Below are 23811 nucleotides of genomic sequence, written 5' to 3'. Positions count from 1 at the left end.
CTGATCGGAAGGTAAGCAGATCCTGCTACACTATTGGCACCCGTTTGATAATGTAAGTACAGACCACGTAATAAGTCAAATTCGCTAGGAAAAGAGGACGGGATTGTGTTTATGACAATTGCAAAGTACGATAAATACAAGTCCAGGTGCATTTGTTTGCATGTTGGATTAAATTTTATAAAGCATTGCTCACAACCTTGTTGTCCGGCGATATTTGTAAGCTGACTCGTGTTTTCTTTAGATCTTTTGGTATTATAAGCGTTTGCTTAGATAAGTCTAACTGATGGAACTTGGAAGAATAGCGTAAAACTTGATGATATGCGTCATATCAATGGAGTCCCCGCACATTTAATTCAAGATCATCATACCGTTAATTTAAACATATTGGGGAGTGCAAATAAAAAATATCAACAGCGAATACTTTTTCCATCTTTTACCTAGCATATTTCTTAAAATATTTCCACCAAAGGAACAAAGCATTTAACAAGTAATAAGAGATTTTATTTTCACAATAAACTATTGTACAACACTATTTAACTGAAATCAATATTTGTTTTACAATTCACACCAATGTGTCCCTCTAAATCATTTGTCTTGGAATCTTTATTTAAATTCTTGGTGAATGAAGTACCACATCACCAATACCTGCATCTAAAATGAAATGTTTGTACATCTTAAAGTTAATTTTACGGTTAAAGTTGTACAATATCACGAATCAATTTTAATTACATTATTGTCATTAAACTGAGAATATCCTACTGACTCAATCTCTCCAAAAAAGAAGAATAAACAAATTCATTATCAAATAATAAATGTATTACGCTATTAAGATGAAATCGCGAAATAAAAAAATTAAGAAAATGACTTAATCAGCCCCTTCTTTTCTCAGCAAGTTTATTTAACCTGATGAACAATCGAAATTTGGTGTTCTTTATTAGTATGATTACTTTATCAATAATTTATTTGGATACCAAAATGGGGGAGGGGGACCGCAAAGAAATTTATGTTCCTAAAAATAAAAGCCAGTGCAAAAGTATACGTTTGTAAAGGAAATATAATCCATTTAAAAAAATGTGCATTTGATTTCATTCATTTACCTTGAATTCCAATTAAACTATTCTTAGCTAGAATAATGATGATACATTTTGGAATTTTATCTGAATCTATACATTGCTTAGTAATTACATTTAGTTTCATCGCGTGTTTGTTAATTGATATTAGTAAGCGACAATGTGTTCTGCTAGTTTTGGAATAATAATAATCAGTCATTCCTCGACTGTGACGTCACTAAATGCGACTTATCTCCGAACCCTTCCTCACACTCTTTAGTATTCTGTGTAGAACTGTGGACTGTTGTTTGTCCTTTCGTCTTTTTAGGGGTAATGGTGTGATATGTTTTTCTACGACTTTCAGTTTTTCATTGCCTCCATTGTTTCTTCCTCCTCTTTTTAGATGTTATGATAGCTTTCATTTTTAAAATTTGAAACTATATTCGTGATACACAGGAAAAGTTGCAACATATGTTTTTCATGTCTTTGATGAAAACATATGTTGCAATGTTTCTTGTGTATTGTTAGGTCATAAAAAGACTTTTCTTGCATAGCGGCATTCCCTAATCACAATTTTAAGGTAATGTAATTAACAAAGCATCAAACTATAGAGTTGAAAAGTAGTATTTTGGATCTTTGTTTTAAATTGAACGCACATATTGGAAAAAATTGTAGTTTTATAGACATATTGTCGTTGCTGAATATGTACAAAATATGATGAATAACACAAAATTTTAAAACAAGCCCAGTACTGACATTTTTGTTTCGGAATAAGAGTTGTTGACCTTTAGTCCCAGTGACCGTTATCGCGAATCTTAATTTATATAACTATGAAGGTCCTATTGAAAAATGTCTTAAAATATAGTACCTGCTAATGCCGTTTTCTTAGGATACATCATGTCTGGAAGAACATCCCTGTGTGCGTGGTGTATATGAGTTCGTCTTCTGTAGCACTTCCGGTACAATATAAAAGCAGACAATGCAACAATAATAAACACTAACGCAGCACATATACCGAGGACTATAGCTGGAATGTTGATATCCGTATCTGACGATAGATCTAAACTATCACTATTAAAAGCTGTAAAGTAAGAAATTTGTAATGTGTTTTCTATTTGCTTGAAACAACCCATGCAAACAACATGCTGACGATTGTCACAGAGCAGACTCAGTAATTAATCTAGAAAAATATGATGTGTTTTAATTGATTTTAGTCTCTGATGCATGATTTTTTATTATTGATTGTTTTGGCTTTTAACTAGCTTTCAGTAACTGCGAGAACTCTCAAATCGTACTTTCGTGTTAATTTGACTAGTTGACACAATGTGTAATGTATTTCTGTTATTTAATGTTTACTTATTTTGTGTTACATGTATATCTCGTCTTACTATTTTTAATATGTACCACCTTTGATAAGTATTTAGTATGACTATGAATTTTCACTTCTGTACACGTACTATCTACAACAAATTCGTTTTGTAAAAATGTTTCTGTACCCCTAACAACAAAATTTTTATATTTAAATTTACATGTGTACTTTATTTAACGTCATTTTGTCCTAGGTTTAAGTTGTCTTTTTTACATTGATACATCTTTTTTATTTATATTGTATTTATATTGTTTCATAAATCAAACTTATTCGTTCAGTGTATATTTACTTGTTTTTGTGATTATGTCTTTTTGATCGAGTTAAGCCATTTCAATTGATATTTTATTGTGTGTCTGTTTATGTTGTAATGTTACACCACTGTTTAAGGTTAGGGTGAAGGTTGGCGCCTGTTAAAACGTTTAAACCCGCTGCATTTTCATGCACCTGTCCTAGGTCAGGAGCCTGTTGTTCAGTAGTTGTCGTTTGCTGGTATGGTTCATAAGTGTTTCTCGCTTTTCGTTTTTATATAGATTAGACCGTTGGTTTTCCTGTTTGAATTGTTTTACACTAGTCATTTTGGGGCCCTTTATAGCTTGTTGTTCGGTGTGAGCAAAGGCTTCGTGTTGAAGGCCGTACTTTGACCTATAATTGTTTACTTTTTACACATTGTGACTTGGATGGATAGTTGTCTCATTGGCACTCATACCACATCTTCTTATTTATATCAGAAATTAATCTAGACAAATATGGCCGAAAGCAAAGACTTTATACATTTAGCGTAACTTACATAGCTTATATTAATGCGATTAGATAGGCATACTTTTGATATATTAAGTCGTTGCCTATATGTACTTCAACTAACTAAAGGTAATAACTTTCTCACCAGGCAAATTATTAAGGTTAACGGAGAAAGGCGTTATAAAAGTGGTGCTCTCTAATAAAAACGAATTGGTATCGAGAATTCATTGTTCCTAATGAAAATAATTCTAGAATCACGTATGTTGCATGCTGAAATCGGTGTCATAAGTTATAATAAACACGTGCATAAATAGTCAAAAATATAAAAAGAATAACAGGAATCGACATTAATACCGTACAGTACAATATACCAAATCAACCACTAACACCTGATAAAACAGACATATCTGTGTTTTTGTTTGATGTTTTTCTTTGTATCGATCTAATGAGTTCAGCCTTTTTCAGCTTATTTTTATAGTTAGTTCTTATGTTGTGCTCTTACACCACTGTCCCAGGTAACCGGGAGGGTTGAGCGCTCATAATAGATATAAGAAGATGTGGTATGAGTGCCAATGAGACAACTCTCCGTCCAAGTCACAATTTGTAAAAGAAAACCATTATGGTCAAAGTACGGCCTTTAACACGGAGCCTTGGCTCCCACCTAACAACAAGCTATAAAGGGCCCCCAAAATGACTAGTGTAAAACCATTCAAACAGGAAAACCAACGGTCTAATCTATATAAAAAACGAGAAACACTTATGAACCACATGAACAAACGACAACCACTGAACGTCAGGCTCCTGACTTAGGACAGGTGCAAACAAATGCAGCGGGTTTAAACGTTTTAATAGGCGCAAATCTTCACCCTAACCTTAAACAATAGTGTAACATCACAACATAGAAAGACACACTATAAAACATCAATTGAAATAAATTTGATCAATGACACAATGTAAATAGAAAATTAATAAAACAAAGGGGTTAGATGTAAAACAATATCAGAAAGACAACCATAACCTTGAACAAAATGCCGCTAAATAAAATAACGTACAGAGGTAAATAAAAATAATTTTGTTGTAAGGTATACTTGTAGTACGGAAATATTTTTTACAAAATAAATAATTTTGTTGTTCATAGTACGAGAACAGAAGTGAAAACTTATCTTCATACCAAATACTTATCAAAGGTAAATATTAAAAATAGTGAGACGAAATATAAGTTAAACACTAAATAAGTAAACATTAAATAACAAAAATGTATTACAAATTGTATCAACAGGTCAAATTAACACGAAAGTACGATTTTAGAGTACTCACAAACATGTTTAACCCAAACACATTCTTTATGTGCCTGTCCCAAGTCAGGAGTATGAGTGGCCGTTCATGTCAAAATAACGATACTTCCGTCGTTATAGTTTTTCCATCGTGATGGTTTTAACAAGTATCCCGATGCTTTTAACAACTGTCATGATGCTTTTGACAAGTATAATGATACTTTCTCAAAGCATCACGATGCAATTCAACTGACATTAGCATCACGTTGGAAGTCAAAAGCATCAGGATGGAAGTAAAAAGCATCACGATGGAAGTTAAAAGCATCCCGATGGAAGTTAAAAGCATCCCGATGGAAGTAAAAAACATCACGATGGAAGTTAAAAGCATCCCAATGGAAGTTAAAAGCATCATGATGGAAGTTAAAAGCATCGTGATATAAGTTAAAAGCATCACGATGGAGGTAAAAAGCATCATGTTGGAACATTAATGCTAAGACGGCCATCTTGTTCCAAATCTCGTTTCTACACTATCGGCTCGTGAATTGTAGAGATAGCCTGAATTCATTGTCGCAGATATTCACGATATATTGTGCTTATACAACCCTCTGAATATCCATGCCTCTATATTGTATTAATTCGTCTTACTGCTTCTAACATCTGTTATAGTGGGTAGTAAATTATTTTTCTAACCTGCAAGTTTTCCCCTTTAAGTGTGTATGTTAATATGCTTATTCATTTCGGTACATTCGTTTTTTCTGTGATTATAGTTTAAAAGGTTTTTGTAAATCATTAGATTAACCGTTATAATAAAAAGTTGTACTCATTCTAAAATCAAATAGGATATGGAAACACGTTTTTAAACGTACTAAATTATTTCATTGCTAGTATTATTAACTTGGAAAAAGAGAGTTGTTTTCTAAAATTTTAGTTTTAATTTAAGGATACTTACGACAAGTCACTGTAAATAAAGAATAGAAAACAATGAAACTAAGAGAGTAAAATTTCTTTGTACCGGATGCACATGTGATGAAAATATCATTTAAGGTAAAAAGCAATGTTTTTATTATATTTATACCATAATGATATACATATTGACAATACATTAGATACTCTGTACATGGCATATATCTTTGCTTTGTGTCGCTACATCAATTTTTTCAACAAAAGTAAGTTGTATTTTCCAGGTTCATATCGAGTATCAGATTAGTTCAATGTTAAACAAAAAACATTATTGTACTCTGCTTTACCGAGGCTGTTTCTTTTCCTTTTTCGAATACATATGTAAAGAGAGCGTAAAGGATCGTCTAGAGTTGCGATTGTGTTCGTATTAAAGCATCATCCGTAGATTTCTAAAAATATATATGGGTTAAAATAACGTAGAATAAATCCACGGTGTTTTTTCTTACCATATTGCGACAAAGTAATCAGGGCACTTTCCTGATTAGATGTCCTTGAAGATGGTGTCTGTCCCTTTTCACAGCTGCCCGGGTTTGTGCTCATGGCAATTTTCCCTCCTGATGACACCACTGCCTAACATATTAGGATAGAATATTAGACCAACGACGAATAAAGATCAATAAATAAGAAATAACTTTCCTTTCTTTTTTAATATTTTACAATTTTCAAATTATTTATTTTATGTTCTCACTCTTGCACTTTCAGATCGATGCTAAAGACTAGTTATAAAAAACAAGAAGATGTGGTATGATTGCCAATGAGACAACTCTCCACGAGAGACCAAATGACATAGAAATTAACAACTATGGGTCACCGTACAGCCTTCAACAATGAGCAAAACCCATACCGAATAGTCAGCTATAAAAGGCCCCGAAATGTCAAATTTCAAACGAGAAAAGATTTATGTATACAATAATGAACGAAAAACTTTAGTTACATATTTCTAACATATTGATTAATGGGACGGTTATAACATATAACTTAGTCGGATAACATTTTGAAATAATGTTACACCTTGAAAGAGTAGGTTATGGTTAAACAGCAAATAAGTGGATTTCCGTCTCAATGACGTATAGCCCACATCTCTTTTATTTATGATTCTTCATATTATAATTGTATTCCCATAAAATAACATGTTTATTTGAAAGTAAACAGCATGTGAACAGAAGACAACGTCCATGCGTGTCGATGAACCCCACATATTTTGGTCCTTAGCATCGTCTATTCAGAAAAAAAGCCAGGCAAGTTAACAAAATTTTTAAAGGGTATTCTTTTAGAATGTTATCTACGTTACTGTATTCTACCTCCGGTATTTTTATTCTTGTCCGTATTTTGATGGAATGAATATTTAAGATGAAATCTGACACAAAATATCATCAAACTAAAATACAAAGAGTTTGCAATTCAACATACCAAGCATGTAAACAGTGTATCCTGACCATCAGAGTTTATAACTGTTGCATAGTAGGTACTACCCTGTAACACATAGGTTACACTGTACACATGACCAGTTGCTGCAAAATCACATTAAACATTTAATTCTTGTAACAAAAATGCGTGTTGATTTTTCAAAATATGATTTACAACTTGGTCCATCTTGCAGTGCTACAAAAGAGAGGTGAAAGATACCAAAGGGATATTCAAACACATATGTCAGTCTTGCCAAGAAAAGATAAACGATCAAAAGACAAATAACAGTACTATACAAAACACAACATAGAAAACTAAAAACAGAGCAACACGAACCCTACAAAAAACCGAGGTTGATATCAGGTGCTCCGGAAGGGTATACATATACTGCTCCACACGAGACACCCGTCGTGCTGCTCCTATAAAATATGTTAATAATTTATATAAGATGATAAGGCATCACTCAACGGCGGATTAGTAATTGATTCCTATCTAATCCTAAGACATCACCAAACTCATAAACCATCGGTCATGTAAGTTTTCTAACACTGAAACTTGACCGAAAGGAAATTTTGAAATCGGAACTTATTCATGACAAAGGATAGGCAAGACTGTTACCGGTATATACACCACAGACATTCAAAAAATAAGAAGCTCAAAGAACAACACTGAAAACTAAAACTAAAATAGCAACAAAATCCATTTTTAACAAACTATGGGTGATCTCATGTGCTCTTGTAAGGTAAGCAGATCCTGCTCTACATATGGCATCCGTCGTGGTGATCATGTAAGTACAAACCTGGTGTTAAGTTTAATTCGGTAGGTCACATTCGATATATACTCCATATGCAGGTGCTGCTGAAATGTTGCTGCATTCAAATGAAATGTTTATAATTGGGAAGCTGATATTATTTCTTTTGTCGTAGAGTTTTGTTCTCAACGACCCTCATTGTCAATTTCTAGTTGTAAGTCAAGATATGAAATTGACTTAACTGTATCTGCTGTATCCTTTATCACAGAGAACCTTTGAAATATATATCTCATCCTGATATAAACGACATTTGATAACGATTTGTTGTAGTATATCGTCAATGTATTTTTAAATATCAGGTAAAAAATTGTGCAATGAAATGCAGTTACAATGTATTACTTTATTCCCTTTTTTTCGCGGTTCCTTAATCAACCATGTAAATGTCTTTTATCGCCTTCCTTTCTACAAAATGAAAGACAACAGTTTGTTTATAGAAGGCATTTAAACAAATTGAAGTTGTTCTCATCCTTATACTTGTTGGTTTTCGGTGGATAGTCGTCGTAATGGTAATTATATCATATCTCCTAATATGAAAGATTTATTAATTGAACATTTAATAATATTAAAGTACAACTCAATTAAGTTCGAATCCCCATAATAAAACGGATTTTATTATTGCTGTTAGAAAACAATCTATTGAGATGGAATCAAGATAAAATATATAATCACAATTTTACTGACTCAATATAGATTAGACATATTGTATAGAAGCCTGTCTATTATAAAAAAAACTGTATTTTGCCCTCCAAATGTGTTTCGGTTGTTATTTTTCTTCTTTGAGTTGATGTCTCATTGACGTATGCCCAACGTACCCTTATTTCAGTGTTTGTGTGTTTACATTTGTATTTACAGGATTTTTTATTATACATGTAAAGAATATATTGTGACATTTATATAGAAAATGCTATGCAGAGTTGGCAGAATCTCGAGCAAGTCTGGTCTCAAATACCAATCCCTTAAATACCAACGATTTATTCACACCAACCAATATATGTTTTCTTTTGTGGCCATTTATATGATCTATTCAGAACCTACCTGAACCAAACATTACAGTTGAACACAGTGTATAGTTTAAGTTGATAGATGTTTTATATGTACACGAATCCCATAGAGAACCATCAGTACAATAGGAAGAGTCTCCATCGTTGACACTGTAGGAGAATACACCAAGCAATATATCAGGTAAATACTGGTTCAACGTCGACTGTCTACCTGTCAATGTATACAGTAAATAAGCAAATATAAAATTTCAAAGATTGTATAATACATATACAGATTAATGATATTAAAGAGCAACTAGATTTGGAATTTTTCGCAGAATGTTAACTGATCAAATTCATCGACACAAACGAATTGCAGTTTCATACAATTCATGTGTTGTTGTCCTTACGTGTCTTTGGCCTTAAGTTTCTATGGCTGCGACTGAACATTGCAAAATGTATATTTTATTATAAATAGAATTATAAAGTAATCAACCCTTCATGCAGATATGTTTACCGTCACAATTGTATAATGTTCTGTAAAATGACTCCTCGTTTATTGGAATCAGTTGATAGAATAAGGGAGAAAGAGTGAAGGTTAAAGGCTCCATTGTTAAGGGTACAGATAATAGGTTAAATGGTTTTTAAGGGTTAAAGGTAAAGGGTTTGGAGTAAAGGGGTAAGTGTTAAAGGTAAAGGCAAAGGGCTAGGGCAAAGTTCGGATAAAGGGTAAGAGTTAAGGGTTATGATAGAGTTAAAGGCGAGGGTAAAAGGTTTAGGGTTAAAATGGTACAAGGTGGAAAGACTAAGGATGAAGAGAAAATGGTAAAGGGTTAACTATGCAGTTTCAGTATAGCCATTTTATTAGAGAAAGGTTCTACAGAATATCTATAATCACTTACCTTGCCTTACTAGAACATGGTACTCTTCTGAGGAAGGACCATTTACTGGATTACAAATGACGTTTATATCATAAGGCTCTGAATCATCTTTCTTCGCCACCATTTTCACCCTTTTTCTAGAAGCTTCATCGGGTTCCTCATCTTAAATAAAAACTCTTACTCTTAAACCAAGAATACGATTTAAATTTTTACTATTGAGAAAATTAAAAACCTTACAAAACATGCAAAATGTATTTCGGTGTCAATATAATATGGTGAATGTGTATCACTGTAATAGACAGCTTACCTCCGTAGTGCTTCAATTTATGATTTACTAGAAGTCCTCGGCATATAACTGTTAAACCGATTTTTGCATAGATTTGGCATGAAGAGCTCTACAATGTATACGCATAGCAACACGAAGCATATACTACTCATATCATTGCGGTCAGTGAGTTCGTCCTTACAAAGGTTGTGGTTTCTTTTAAAGTCTTATTTATTACTAAACATACCCCTTTGTTACCTGACACCTTTTTAGCCGTTGCTTGTTTATTTATATCTTATTGTTTACTTCTTCTTTTTTTTCGTTGTTCGTCTGATTTCAATTCTTCGTTTTGAAGATTGTTGATTTGTAAGGATATGAAATCGTATCCGCTGCTATTTGGATCATTGAAAGATACAGGAGGTTTCTATCTCAAATAGTAAAAAAAGGACAAGTTAGTTCATTTTTGTAACCGGTTTAAACCTCTGACAGTTAATCTTTATATTTACCTGACATAATATATTTCTAGCGAGGACAAATCTGTAGTGTAAGTTTAAAATAGATGTACAAAGTTGTCAGGGTATAATAATTGTTTGTAAATTCCAGAGATTGGGGACTTGCAAACAATCGAAGTTTTGTTTTGGTTGATCCGGAAACAATATTAATAGTCTGATTTCAATAACATGACTTCATGTATCAAGCGCGTTGAACTGATGTGTATGCTACAATTTATACTAAATGCAATCTTTTGTCTCACTACAGCTTATAAACGAAATCAATTTGTTCACTTTTTCATGTTGCCTGTAGCTGTAACGACAGATAAGATAGACTTGTGTTGTATTACATTGTTTACCGCATCGGTGGTTTTGTGGTAGCTTGTTAACCTCGAGTGCGGGAGGTCGTGGATTCGAACCCCATTCGGGTCAAACCAAAGACTTTAAAATTGGTATTTGCTACTTCTCCGCTGAGCACGCGGCATTAAGGGGTTAAAGTAGACTGGTCGGCTCGGAATCAGAACAATGTGCTCGTGTAGGGTAATATGTCTTCCTTCGGACTGTTACCTCGTGAACTAGCACGTTAAAAATCCGACGTAGCGTACGCGTGTTGGTCTACTACGAAGCAGGGTTAATATTCATAATTTATTTTATCATGTTCTCGTCATGAATATGCATAACTGCCCCAAACTTGTGCATATTCTTCAGTATGCCATGAAATTGTGCACCTGCTATACAATTTTGTAACATAGTGACTTTTGTGGTTTCTTGGCTTACTAGTATGTAGTCATTTCGTATTATATTATATTGAGATCGAAACACGACACGCGTCTTCCTAGGAAACGCACACATTTAATGATTTCTGTTATTAGTTTTCTACAATTTAATAATATCACATTTATCATTAAACCATATATTAAACATACCTGCCTGTAGATAATACCTGAAGCTGGATGATGTTATATTGGTATACACCATACATTGTACATATCTGCCTGTAGATAATACCTGAAGCTGGATGATGTTATATTGGTATACACCATACATTGTACATACCTGCCTGTAGATAATACCTGAAGCTGGATGATGTTATATTGGTATACACCATACATTAAACATACCTGCCTGTAGATAATACCTGAAGCTGGATGATGTTATATTGGTATACACCATACATTGTACATACCTGCCTGTAGATAATACCTGAAGCTGGATGATGTTATATTGGTATACACCATACATTGTACATACCTGCCTGTAGATAATACCTGAAGCTGGATGATGTTATATTGGTATACACCATACATTGTACATACCTGCCTGTAGATAATACCTGAAGCTGGATGATGTTATATTGGTATACACCATACATTGTACATACCTGCCTGTAGATAATACCTGAAGCTGGATGATGTTATATTGGTATACACCATACATTGTACATACCTGCCTGTAGATAATACCTGAAGCTGGATGATGTTATATTGGTATACACTATACATTATACATACTTGCCTGTAAATAATACCTGAAGCTGGATGATGTTATATTGGTATACACCATACATTGTACATACCTGCCTGTAGATAATACCTGAAGCTGGATGATGTTATATTGGTATACACCATACATTGTACATACCTGCCTGTAGATAATACCTGAAGCTGGCTGATGTTATATTGGTATACACCATACATTGTACATACCTGCCTGTAGATAATACCTGAAGCTGGCTGATGTTATATTGGTATACACCATACATTGTACATACCTGCCTGTAGATAATACCTGAAGCTGGCTGATGTTATATTGGTATACACCATACATTGTACATACCTGCCTGTAGATAATACCTGAAGCTGGATGATGTTATGTTTGTGTACACCATACACAGAAATCCGCGATAAAGTTCTCCAAATGTATTGGCTTCATTGTTACTCCTATAACATTGAATATAATACAGACAAAATATACCGATAATAAAAAGATAAACTATACGGGAACTCGAACAACTTTGTCGCATCTTAAATTTTATAATCGTAGTTTCAATGTTTTGATGTATGTACACCCATTCATCTAAATTGCTGATACATAACAAACTGAAATACAGAAGGTATGAAAAGAACACTTTTGTTGTTTCTTGGATTCGAAAATTAAAAGTTTAATAAATTTAGCAAATAAAATACTCCAGATGTCCATGAGACATTTTTCTTTTGAACGTCAGTATTTACACTTTTGAATTTTGTCTTACTTTCTAATATTTATTGCAAAACAGCACAAATTGTCAAATAGCCTTATTTTGAGATCTTGTTATTAACATTTTAGATATGAACAACAGCTTTACCCTAAAACATATTTGCTACAAAATACATTTTACGAAGATGTTAATTTCTGTAAGATATTTTTTTTTGTAAAGATGCTGTTCATTATAAAAACAAGAAGATGTGGTATGATTGGCCATGGGGAGAACTATCCACCAAACTTCAAATGAAGTCGATGTAAGCAATTATCCATACCGTATAGTCGGCTATAAAAGGTACCGACATGAAAAATATGAAACAATTCAATCGAGAAAACTAACAGTCTAATTTATAACGAAACAATTAACGAAAAACAAAAATGACAGACATGAACCAACGACTACCACTGAACTACAGGCTCCTGACTTGGGACATGCACGTATAGAATGTGGCGGAGTTAAACTAGTTTGCTGGCGCTAAACCCTCCCCTTAACCCGGGACAGTGGTGTAACAGTGCAACATAAGAACAAACAATAACAATCAGTTGAAAAGGGCTAAACTCATTAGATCGATACAAAGCAGAAAACATCTGACGAAAACACAGACCGGACGTGGCAGCGTATTTATACACCCCACAAAAAAAGGGACTAAGTAAAGATCTGAGTAAAAGTAAAAGAAAGAGTACTCGCATGGTTTTTGTTTTTACCAAAAGTGCCATATTATTTGATCTTTCTTGGAAAAAAAGTAAAATCACAAAAATACTGAACTCCGTGGAAAATTCAAAACGGAAAGGCCCTAATCAAATGGCAAAATCAAAAGCTCAAACACATCAAACGAATGGATAACAACTGTCATATTCCTGACTTGGTACAGGCATTTTCTTATGGAAGAGGCAGTGTTGGTCTTTTGTTCTACTGTCATTATGCCTAAGGTATAGATCACTGTCGATTGCTATAAGCTGGTGTTTGAATTTGTATACTAGTAGCATACACAGTCTACTATTATGTCTTCTCGGTTCTAGACTTTGCCAACCTAGTGTTATTATCATGTTGGTCACGCATCCAGATGTTCAGTCCGTATAGTTATTAGTGACAAGACGTGTTGCTCTTCTTCTCATATTTTCCAAGGCCTTGCTTTTATTTTGGCTTGGTGGGTTCCATACAGGGCTGCATATTCAATTGTAGGTTTCACTATTGCCGTGTAGCTTGTCTCTTTTACGGTTTCGGTACAGTCTGTAGATATTTGGAAGTACACGTAATGTTGAATTCGTTTTTTTTTTTTTTTTAGTTTTATCAACGAGACAGCATCCCAATGAGAGAAAAATCAAAAAGACATTTCAACATACAACCTTCATCAATAACCAAAATGGCAATACATAAGATATGTTAGAGGTAAATCGACACGACGTGTTTCTAAGATATATATAAAGACTTACTTAAACAGTAATATATTGTCAACACTCTCTACACATGTAAATGCAGACAAACTTTGTGAGTAGACAGTGAATAACCATCCATCTAACTGCTTTGTGGCCTGAGTAAACTGAACATTTCCCGCGTTGCTATCCCACCATGCACCATCTAAATCAGGTGGCAAGTCACAGTCTCCATAAGCTGTTTAAAAAAAGTAAAATATGACACATGTTTTATCATTAAATTTCATATTCTCAAAATGAATAACTCCAGTTTGATAACATCATTCCATGTTTTACGACAAATGTGCTTAGCCGACTAATTTTAAAATACAATATTATAAAAGATTACGATCGTTTATAGCATTTATGGTTGCAATTTTATCAAGCGCTAGACAATTCGTAGCCATTCGAACATTCCAGAAAATGTACTGTATCGATACGTTTTTCATATATATAAGCAACATAGTAGACATATCTAGAGCATTCATTGCTTTAATTTGAAGTATTAATTGCTTAATATCGCTTGCTATTTTTAAAATAAAACGACTTTATACACAGATACATTTTGTTTTAAGTTGAAATATATGAAATTAACATGGCCTTTTTCTATCATCTGTATTACCAGCACTCGGTCGAATTTACCCACTTTATTGGCTCTTGTAGCTAATATCATGATCTAGGGCTGATGCTACATTTGATATGAAAAATGTTTTGTTATTATCTCTGATGTTGTAATATTTGCTCTTTTATTTGGCCTTAGACACAACAAACTATCGCTCAACATTGTATGATTACTATTCCATTGTGTTGAATTAAAAAAAAACCAACGTATTCTTCTTCAATGGTGCCTGGGTTAAGAAATAGCTACACACATGATAGATAATATCCTATTGTCCATATGCTAGTTTTAGCCAGCATGTTGAGCTAGAACAAACGTTGTAACTCGGGAACAAACAAACAAATAGAAGGAGAACTTGTTTCTTCGATATCTTTTGTAGTCTTCCAGTGTTAAAAGCTGACTTCAATCGCGACACGAGGCAAGACCTCACAATAAATTTCGGTTTACATTATTGTGTGGCTACGGAAGCCATAAAGGGACACATAAAACATAAAATTAATTCGTTATCTCGGTTTCCAAATCCGTTATCTCCGATTCCCGATCCGTGATCTCGGATTGATAACCCATTATCTCGAATTCCTAATTCATGATCTCTGATTAATAATCTGTGATCTCGGATTCCAAATCCGTGATCTTGGATTAATAATCCGTTATCTCACATTAATAGTCCGTTATCTCGGATTCCCAATCCGTTATCTCGTATCAATAATCCGCGACACGAGGCAAGACCTCACAATAAATTTCTGTTTACATTATTGTGTGGCTACGGAAGCCATAAAGGGACACATAAACATAAAATTAATTCGTTATCTCGGTTTCCCAATCCGTTATATCGATTTCCTAATCCGTGATCTCGAATTAACAATTCGGTATCTCAGATTCTCAATCCATTATCTCAGATTAATAATCCGTGATCTCGGAATCCCAATCCGTGATCTCGGATTAATAATCCGTTATCTCAGACTAATAATCCGTTATCTTGGATTAATAATCCGTGATCTCGGATTAAGAATCCGTTATCCCGGAATAATAATCCGTGATCCCTGATCATAAATCCGTTATGTCGGTTTCCCAATCCGTGATTTCGGATCAATAATCCGTTATCTCGGATTCCCATTCCGTGATCTTGGATTAATAATCCATTATCTCAAATTTATAATCCGTTATATCGGATTAATAATCCTTTATTTCGGATAAAAAATCCGTGATCTCGGATTTCCAATCATTTTTTTTATCTCAAATTAATAATCCAATGATCTCTGATTAATAATTCGTTATCTCAGATTCTCAATCCATTATCTCGGATTTATAATCCGTTATTTCGGATAAATAATTCGTGATCTCGGATTCCCAATCCGTTATCTCGGATTCCCAATCCGTGATCTCGGATTAATAATCCGTTATCCCTGATTATTCATCGGTTATGTCGGTTTCCCAATCCATGATCTCGAAAAAAAACAATCTGTTATTTTAGGTTCCCAATCCGTGATCTCGGATTGATAATCCGTTATCTTGGTTTCCAACTCCCCAAAAAGGAAGCTCACTGAAGTCGGATGGAAAATGAACACTACTTCAAAAATACAACGAGTGTTGACACTAAGAAATGTTTCGCCTGATAACTTGTCATATTTAAATACTAATTAGCGGTGCTTAGCATTTGTGCCGATGGCATTTCATTTGCGCCAAGTAAATCTTTCAGTTGCACCACACATATTTACTAATCAGGTTATATCAAATACATATATTTGTATTGATCTCTTTCGTTCGCCAGCAATACATTTTACCCCATATCCCCAAGGCGAGGTAGAGGTAGGATATGGAGCAGGATAAGTTCCAAAAATTTAAATAGTAAGAAGAAAACACAATATTTGCAGCGTGTGTTTGCATCATAAAAGGATGTGTGTCCCCAGTTTTTTGTCACAAGGATTCTTCTTTGCATCTTTAAGACTTGTTATTATTTTTCAATACACTGGCTAATCGGTATGACTTATTTCCTCTGTTTGTCTCAGACTTTAACTATATCCATCTTGTCACCCTGAAATTGTGAATTTTATACTCAAGTGATTTTAAGTAATGTGTACATGAGAGCATGCTTATTAGAAAATCACATTGTATTCTCCGGGACTCAAACCTGGGACCTCTGTGTTACAAGTCAGCGCTCTAACCGACTAAAATACCATAATTCACCTTTCTTAGAAACTGACCTTATCACATAAATACAAAGTCACTGAACAGTAAAATTGAAGTCATGGACAACTGACATATGTCAGGCAGCCCAAGTTGTCTTTACACAAAATATGGATGATCTAGGTCTTAAACTTTATTCAAGGTTTATGTCGCCACCACATTTGACCCAGGAAAACCCATACCATATTCAAGTCTCATGTTCAGGAAATTTTGACGGAGGCAAGACAAAAATAAAAGTTTTGGCCCTTTTGCGGACCCTCCATTTTGAACTGGAACTTTATTTTTCTTCAAAGACATTTTGTTAAATTACATCGAAATCAAAGAGGCTTTTGCTTGGAAACCAATGTGTTAAAAGACGAACGACGACAGACCTACGGAATCCGAGATTACGGATAAAGAATCCGAGATAACGGTTTTTCAATCCGAAATAAAGGATTTGAATTCCGTGATAACGGATTATTAATCCGAGAACACGAATTGGGAATCCGACATAACGCATTATCAATCCGACATCACGGATTGGGAAGGGAATCCGAGATAATGGATTGGAAAACAGCGATAACGGATTATCAATCCGAGATCACAGATTAAGAGTCCGGGATAACGAATTATTAATCCGAGATCACTGATTGGGAATCCGACATAACGAATTATTAATCCGATACCACAGATTGGGAATCCGAGATAACAGATTGGGAATCCGAGATAACGGATTGTGGGGAATCCGATATAATGTATTGGGAATCCGAGATAACGGATTATTTATCCGAGATCACGCATTAGGAATCGGAGATCACGGATTATTAATCCAAGATCACGGATTATTAATACGAGATAACGGATTGGAAATGCGAGATAAAGGATTTTGAATCCGAGATCACGGATTATTAATCCGAGATGATCATGGAATGGGAAACCGAGTTAACGGATTAATTTAATATTTTATGTGTCCCTTTATGGCTTCCGTATGTGGCTCTCCTGGATAATCTTAAGGGAAACACGATAATTTTGCACTACCTGTAGCTTGAAAACAAGCACGGTGAAATGGTTCTCTCATTGTATTTGTAAATAGTTTGATATAAACTACCTTTTTACAACCTATATAAGTATTCTGTAATTTCTGCTCTTACCCCTAACTACATTGTAACTTAACTAAAGCGTCTTTTAAAATATTTTTAGCAACCTGGCTACTTGCTGTGCCTGTACTGATTTAATGTCATGGATGGAAAGCCCATATCCTTTGTTTTTCTATTACTTGGCTTTGTTTCACACGAAAATATAGGTATACAATACAGAAATTGTCTTACCATATATCTGTTTTTCATTCAAGAAACACATTGATAAATTTATAATTAGTCTAGTAATATTTTGTTAAATCCTGGGACTAACTACATGCATATATATAATTGGTCCCAGATATCATAGCGTATGATATTTTACAAAATTGTGTCTTTCTGCATGATGGGAACGACAACATTAGAATCAAGTTAAGTACTTTGAGCTGGCTTCAGTAACTGCATGTATTGTTTTACACGATATTATGTTCTGTTTTACTTTTTATTTGTGGTCTTCCTGTCTATTATACAGGAACAATTTTATATACCTTGTTGCTTTACATGCTGTTGATTTTTTTCTGTTTAGTAATACACTGTTAATATAAATAAGAAGATGTGGTATGAGTGCCAATGAGACAACTATCCATCCAAATCACAATGTGTAAAAAGTAAACAATTATAGGTCAAAACACGGAGCCTTGACTCACACCAAACAGCAAGTTATAATACTTGTTTTATTTGAGAGGCGGAAAGATTAAGACTTCTTGCTACAATATTATCCAATGGCCATGTGTTTATTCTCATATAAGGGGGATTCAGATATATCGCAGTTTCTATCTGAAAAGTTATGTGAGCATACCCTAGGATATTGTCATTGATAGAATTTATCTAAAACGCTTATTATGTCCTATAAACTTATCCCATAATGTAGTAAAAGTTTTTATTAACAGTTTACAATTGATTTTGTATACACAATACTCTATTACGTTAATTGGTCCATGTATGGCTAATTGAAGCCCTGGTTTAAGATCGAGTTGATAACTATTTGTCAGTAAATATATAGTGCATGAAAAAACTTGTTTGTCGGTTCTTTTCGAATCTGTATACAGGTTGAATGATCCCTTACAGGATATACTCAATCAAAACAGTCCTTCTGCTTATAAAAAGTAAAATGTGCAGTTTTACTATCGCTCCTTTATGACAGCTCCTTAGTTTTTGCTTTTATGCAGCATCTACGATAGTCGGTAGGGGATTATGTTTTCCATCTATTCGCTCGTTTCAAAGGTATATTAATAAGACAAATAAGGGTTTTGACCGTGATTTACAAGGTCACTATCTAAACATGGAAATATGATAATGCAAGCGGGGTCTATTTGCAGAAAGTGTCATAATCCTTATATGGAGACAACTGAACAGTTTACTTTATATTGTACAGCAACTGAATATGTTCGTGACAATATTTGGACTGTATTGCTTAATTTTTTTCGAAATCAAACTTGTGTTCTTTTTTGACAATCTGTTCTCATCATCCGCGTGTGTACTACTTACGTTCTAATGTCATACAAATCCTGTCATAGAAACTGTCCAGATATGGAATGTGATATAAACAGCTTTGTGATCATTTGCGTCGAGTACATAATGTGACTTACCGAATTAGACTATTTACCGGATTTGTAATAACATAAGCAACACGACGGGTGCCACATGTGGAGCATGATCTGCTTACCCTTCCGGAGCACCTGAGATCACCCCCAGTTTTTGGTGGGGTTCGTGTTGCTTAGTCTTTAGTTTTCTATGTTGTGTCATCTATACTATTATTTGTCTGTTTGTCTTTTTATTTTTGGCCATGGCGTTGTCAGTTTGTTTTCGATCTATGAGTTTGACTGTCCCTCTAATATCTTTCGTCCCTCTTTTGTGACGCTGTTATCGTGTTTTACTCTGCCAAAAATATTAGTTATTAATGCATAATTTGATCTTATGATTATGTAATTGTCCCATTTTTCACATGTCTGTACAAGAGGAATTAAAGAATATACATATGTACTAGTATAAGAAGTACATAAAATCAAAATATCGAAACAATCAGAAATAAATTGAAAGTGACTAGATTGCAAGGGTGAATGCTTATAGTCGAAAAACTTACCTTTGTCTATTAAAAAGAATTTCACAAGCCAAATTATTAAAAACAACAGGCGACAGATCATTTTATGGCGACATGCTAGTAGACTGAATTTATATTAAACCCTCCACACAAAGTAATTCATTTTATAACAAAATACTGCAATTTAATATTTCAAATTAGTCATTGTAACATGTTATTGCACACATTTATATTTTACAAAACGTTTATTTGACAAGTGAAATTAATATATGTTTAAAATTTTCCTGGTTTAATAAGCAAAAACAATAAAGTACCAATCTACCTGAAATCAAGTTAAAGGTTATTTATGGAAAAAAATCCCTACAAATATCTATTTTTTTTTATTAATTGTGTTCAGAATGTAAAGTCATATCAAAAGCTATATAAACCGTGTCTTTATGAAGTATTAATTATATGACTGAATGCACTTGGAACAGAGGTTAAATACGGAACCATTTAGGACCTCCCAAAAATATAATTTGAATTCGATATCACACATTAAAATCGTTATCACGAATTGTAGAATTCGTTATAACGAATTTATGGAATTCGTTATAACGAATTTATGGAATTAGCTATAACAATTTTTGTAATTCGTAATAACGAATTTCATAATTTGTTCTCAGGAATTTGTGTAATTTGTTATCACAGTGCTTTTGTAATTCGTGATTAAATTCGTTATCACAGATAATGGTAATTCGTGATAACGGATTAAATTTGTTATAACTATTTCTACGAATTCGTGATGATGAATTTAATCCGTTATAACTATTTATAAAATTCATTATTACGATTTTAATCCGTTATCACGATTAATACAATTCGTTATCACGATTTATACAATACAATATACTTTATTTAGAAACACTCAGACACATATTTACATGTGTAACAAGAGGCAAAATACATAATTATATTTATCGTTGCTACAGAACAATGTTAACATAATCATATAGTTGAGAGTATAATTACAATAGTGTAACTAATTTGTGAATGAAAAGTGATAAGTTCTTCATAACTTTAATGTTGCTTAATGAAAGCAGCCCTTTCATTTTCTCGACTTATGGATACTTGTGGTAATATTCTGAAATATGTTTATTTCTTATATTTTTAACAATAACATGCCACTCAAATAGATAGTGAAATTCATTTCCAATTGACAAGGAGCAGAGAGGACACTGTCTTTCATCTCTAGGAATTCCATTTCATCTTCCTGTTTCTATTGATATTTTAAGATTGCAGCATCGCAGCTTAGTAATATTTTTACGATCTGCAAATGAGAGTCTTACTAAATATTTTTCTAAGCCAAAGTCGATTTTGAAAAGACCATAACATTCCTCCCACCCCCCTCGATGAGTTCTGGATTTGACTGTGCCACTGTTGGATTAATTCATCTGTTAATCTTTGCTTAATATTCGTTTTTATCTGAATTGGATCTATCGTCGATTGAATATTCCATATAAAGCTAAATCCAGTATTGTCAAATATGGATTTAACATGCTCAATCCATTTAAACTTATGCAATCCTGATTCGTTCAATTTGATCATAGTATGGTACATAATGGAAGAAAGTTTATGGTTATTGCAAATAATTCTGTTCTAAAAATTAACTATTCTAATTTTTATTATGATTCAATCGGACATCGACCAAGCTCACCATAAATCATGAAATTCGGAGTTGTTGTTCTAACACCTAGGATATTTCTACAAAACTGTAAGTGTATCGTTTCTAAAATATAGGTGTTTTCAAAACCCCACACCTCGCAGCCGTAGATAAGAACTGGCAGCACTAGGGTATCAAAAAGTCTTAGTTGTAATTCTATAGGTAATGAGATATTTCGCAATTTCCTGTAAAGGCCAAATAGCGCCTAAGTCGCATGGTTAGCTGCAATTTGTTTCGCCTTTACAAATGAACCATTATAGTTTAAAGTGACACCAAGACGTACATAGGAATCTTGGTTTTCTAATTCTTCGCCAAAAAGTTGAAAAAACGGTTGTATTCTGGTTTTCCTCTTGCAAAAGGTAATAACCTTCGTTTTCGAAAGATTTATTTTTAATTTCCATTGTACGCAATACTTTTCGAATGCTAATATAGCTTCTTGCATTGATTCGGGTGTTTCTGATAAAATAATAAAATAATAGTATCATCTGCATACAACAAAAGAAATAATTTTAGATAGATGGACAAATGTTCATGACATTTGGTCTCGAGGCTTTGCAAGTGGGGAACATCGTTTTCTAAAAAGAAGTAGTTAGTTGCAATATATTTATCTTTTCAGTGTATAATATACTCACAACTGATACACTTTCATACGTTTGTCAAGTTTTTTTTATTGTGACTAGGATTCATATCGTTTCAATCTAATCTTTTAGTCGTGACAAACTAACTCGTGAAGTCTTTTTATGATTGCTACTCGAAGCAAAACTTATTTCAAATGGGCAGACATTTTTTTCTCTCTGTATATTGGCCATCTTCTCTTTGCTGAATTTTGTCTGAACTAGAGTGATTCAGAGCTTCACATAAGGTACATATGGGCGATTGTGCAAAAACTGTCCTGACATTGAGATGTCTTTTTTTCTTTTCTTGTGTTTCGATTTCAAAATATCTATTGTGATTTATTTCTAACAATTTCTTAAATATCAACGGTCTTTAGCAATTGTTTTGAAAGCATTTATTTGTTTATTTTACGACAGCATGTCATACATGTATAGGAACTGTAGTGAAATCGACTGATGCAATTACTATTTTCATTTTGCTTGAAATAATAAGCGACAACTATAAGCGACAATAAAAGAAAAACATGTTGATAATGCCACTCTGAAATTCCTCTTTTACACGACATGTGATACATAGAAAAGTATTTCATATTGTGCCATTAATCAAAATAGAGTTTGACGTGAAGACATAACAGCATTACAAACAGTTCTCAGGGTAACGAAGTAGATGGAAATAAAGTAATTTTGGATTTTAATCCACGCTTTGATTCTGGGCTTCATATTTTAATCAAAAGTAAATAGATTAAACCATCTAACATGGAGTCAGTTGATTGCGCAACTTTGGATCAACATAGAGTCACAAAGACACATATGCTATTAATAAAAAAAAGACAAGTGAAGTTATTGTTTTATACTCCTGTGTGACTGGAAGATTTTGAATAAAAAACACAAAAAAAAAAGACAGACAGACAACGAAATCAATTCAAGTTTCTTTTGTTTAAAAGAACATGTTTAGGTCAGTATTACAGATTAAAAGAAAATTGCTGCATATGACATTTAAGCAACTCTATTCAAACATCTATGCACAAAACTCTTGAATCCTCTATTGTAACTCGCGCAATCTACACCTTGAAAAATAACAAACTTAATAAAATCACTATATATATGTTATCCGAAAACAAATAGTACGAAATATTGCATTTCTTTATTCTAATGTGTACATGTGACGAAAGGAAAAGGATCCTGTTGACAAAATACACACATTCAATATCTACACTCTAACTGCAGTACAGTTTATTCCATATTGATATTATTTCAGTAGATTTTTCTATACGAATTGGATTTTGAATAAAACAACATATTCAACTGACGAAAAGTGATATTAACCGCGCTACAACGTCACGTGTTATTACATAAATGTATATAATTATGGTAAAATGTTCGATCAGATATGCGATAAACTCGCATCCATGAATCAATGCTGAATCAGAGTGATAAGATTTAAAATATTTTCGACTGGAAGACTCTGTAAAATAATTAGTATTAAATGTGAAGTAGTTCTGTCATGAAATAGAAGATCCTATATAATACAAGTTCCAAATGGAAGACATATTTTGTTATATTTTTCCACTTGAATAACGAGTATAGAATAGTTGTTCCAATAGGAACATTGTTTATAACAAAGTTTTCAGAGGAACTTCTGATTACAGTTCAC

General features: G+C 33.4%; 1 protein-coding gene across 6 annotated transcripts; it reads right to left on the bottom strand.

Moving 5' to 3' along the window:
• Positions 1–479: 479 nt before the first annotated feature.
• Positions 480–20069, bottom strand: LOC127736686 (uncharacterized). 6 transcript variants are annotated; one of them, XM_052247264.1, is made up of 9 exons: positions 19884–20069; positions 13901–14078; positions 12062–12165; positions 9491–9631; positions 8644–8820; positions 6801–6901; positions 5837–5960; positions 1918–2130; positions 480–651 (listed from the first exon to the last, which is right to left on the bottom strand). In XM_052247264.1, the coding sequence occupies exons 1-9, from the start codon at positions 19942–19944 to the stop codon at positions 608–610; spliced, it is 1143 nt and encodes a 380-aa protein (XP_052103224.1). In that variant the 5' UTR covers positions 19945–20069; the 3' UTR covers positions 480–607. The 6 variants fall into 6 exon arrangements, with proteins under 6 accessions (XP_052103224.1, XP_052103228.1, XP_052103229.1 ...); XM_052247268.1 differs by lacking the exons at positions 12062–12165; positions 13901–14078; positions 19884–20069 and adding exons at positions 11672–11688; positions 11754–11922; XM_052247269.1 differs by lacking the exons at positions 12062–12165; positions 13901–14078; positions 19884–20069 and adding exons at positions 11282–11298; positions 11754–11922.
• Positions 20070–23811: the final 3742 nt, after the last annotated feature.

The sequence above is a fragment of the Mytilus californianus genome, unplaced genomic scaffold, assembly GCF_021869535.1.
Source record: "Mytilus californianus isolate M0D057914Y unplaced genomic scaffold, xbMytCali1.0.p SCAF_35, whole genome shotgun sequence".
Lineage (NCBI taxonomy): Eukaryota > Metazoa > Mollusca > Bivalvia > Mytilida > Mytilidae > Mytilus > Mytilus californianus.
Note: the sequence above shows the minus strand (reverse complement) of the source record. Positions and strands in the feature narration are given on the sequence as shown.

Excerpts from the sequence above, each read along its gene's own strand:
- LOC127736686 (XM_052247264.1), bottom strand. The coding sequence starts at position 19,944 with ATGATCTGTCGCCTGTTGTTTTTAATAATTTGGCTTGTGAAATTCTTT. Across the intron at positions 12,166-13,900 it reads GACAATATATTACTGTTTAA|GAGTAACAATGAAGCCAATA; the intron begins GTAAGTCTTTAT and ends TCAATGTTATAG. Across the intron at positions 9,632-12,061 it reads CAGGTATTATCTACAGGCAG|ATGAGGAACCCGATGAAGCT; the intron begins GTATGTACAATG and ends TTTTTATTTAAG.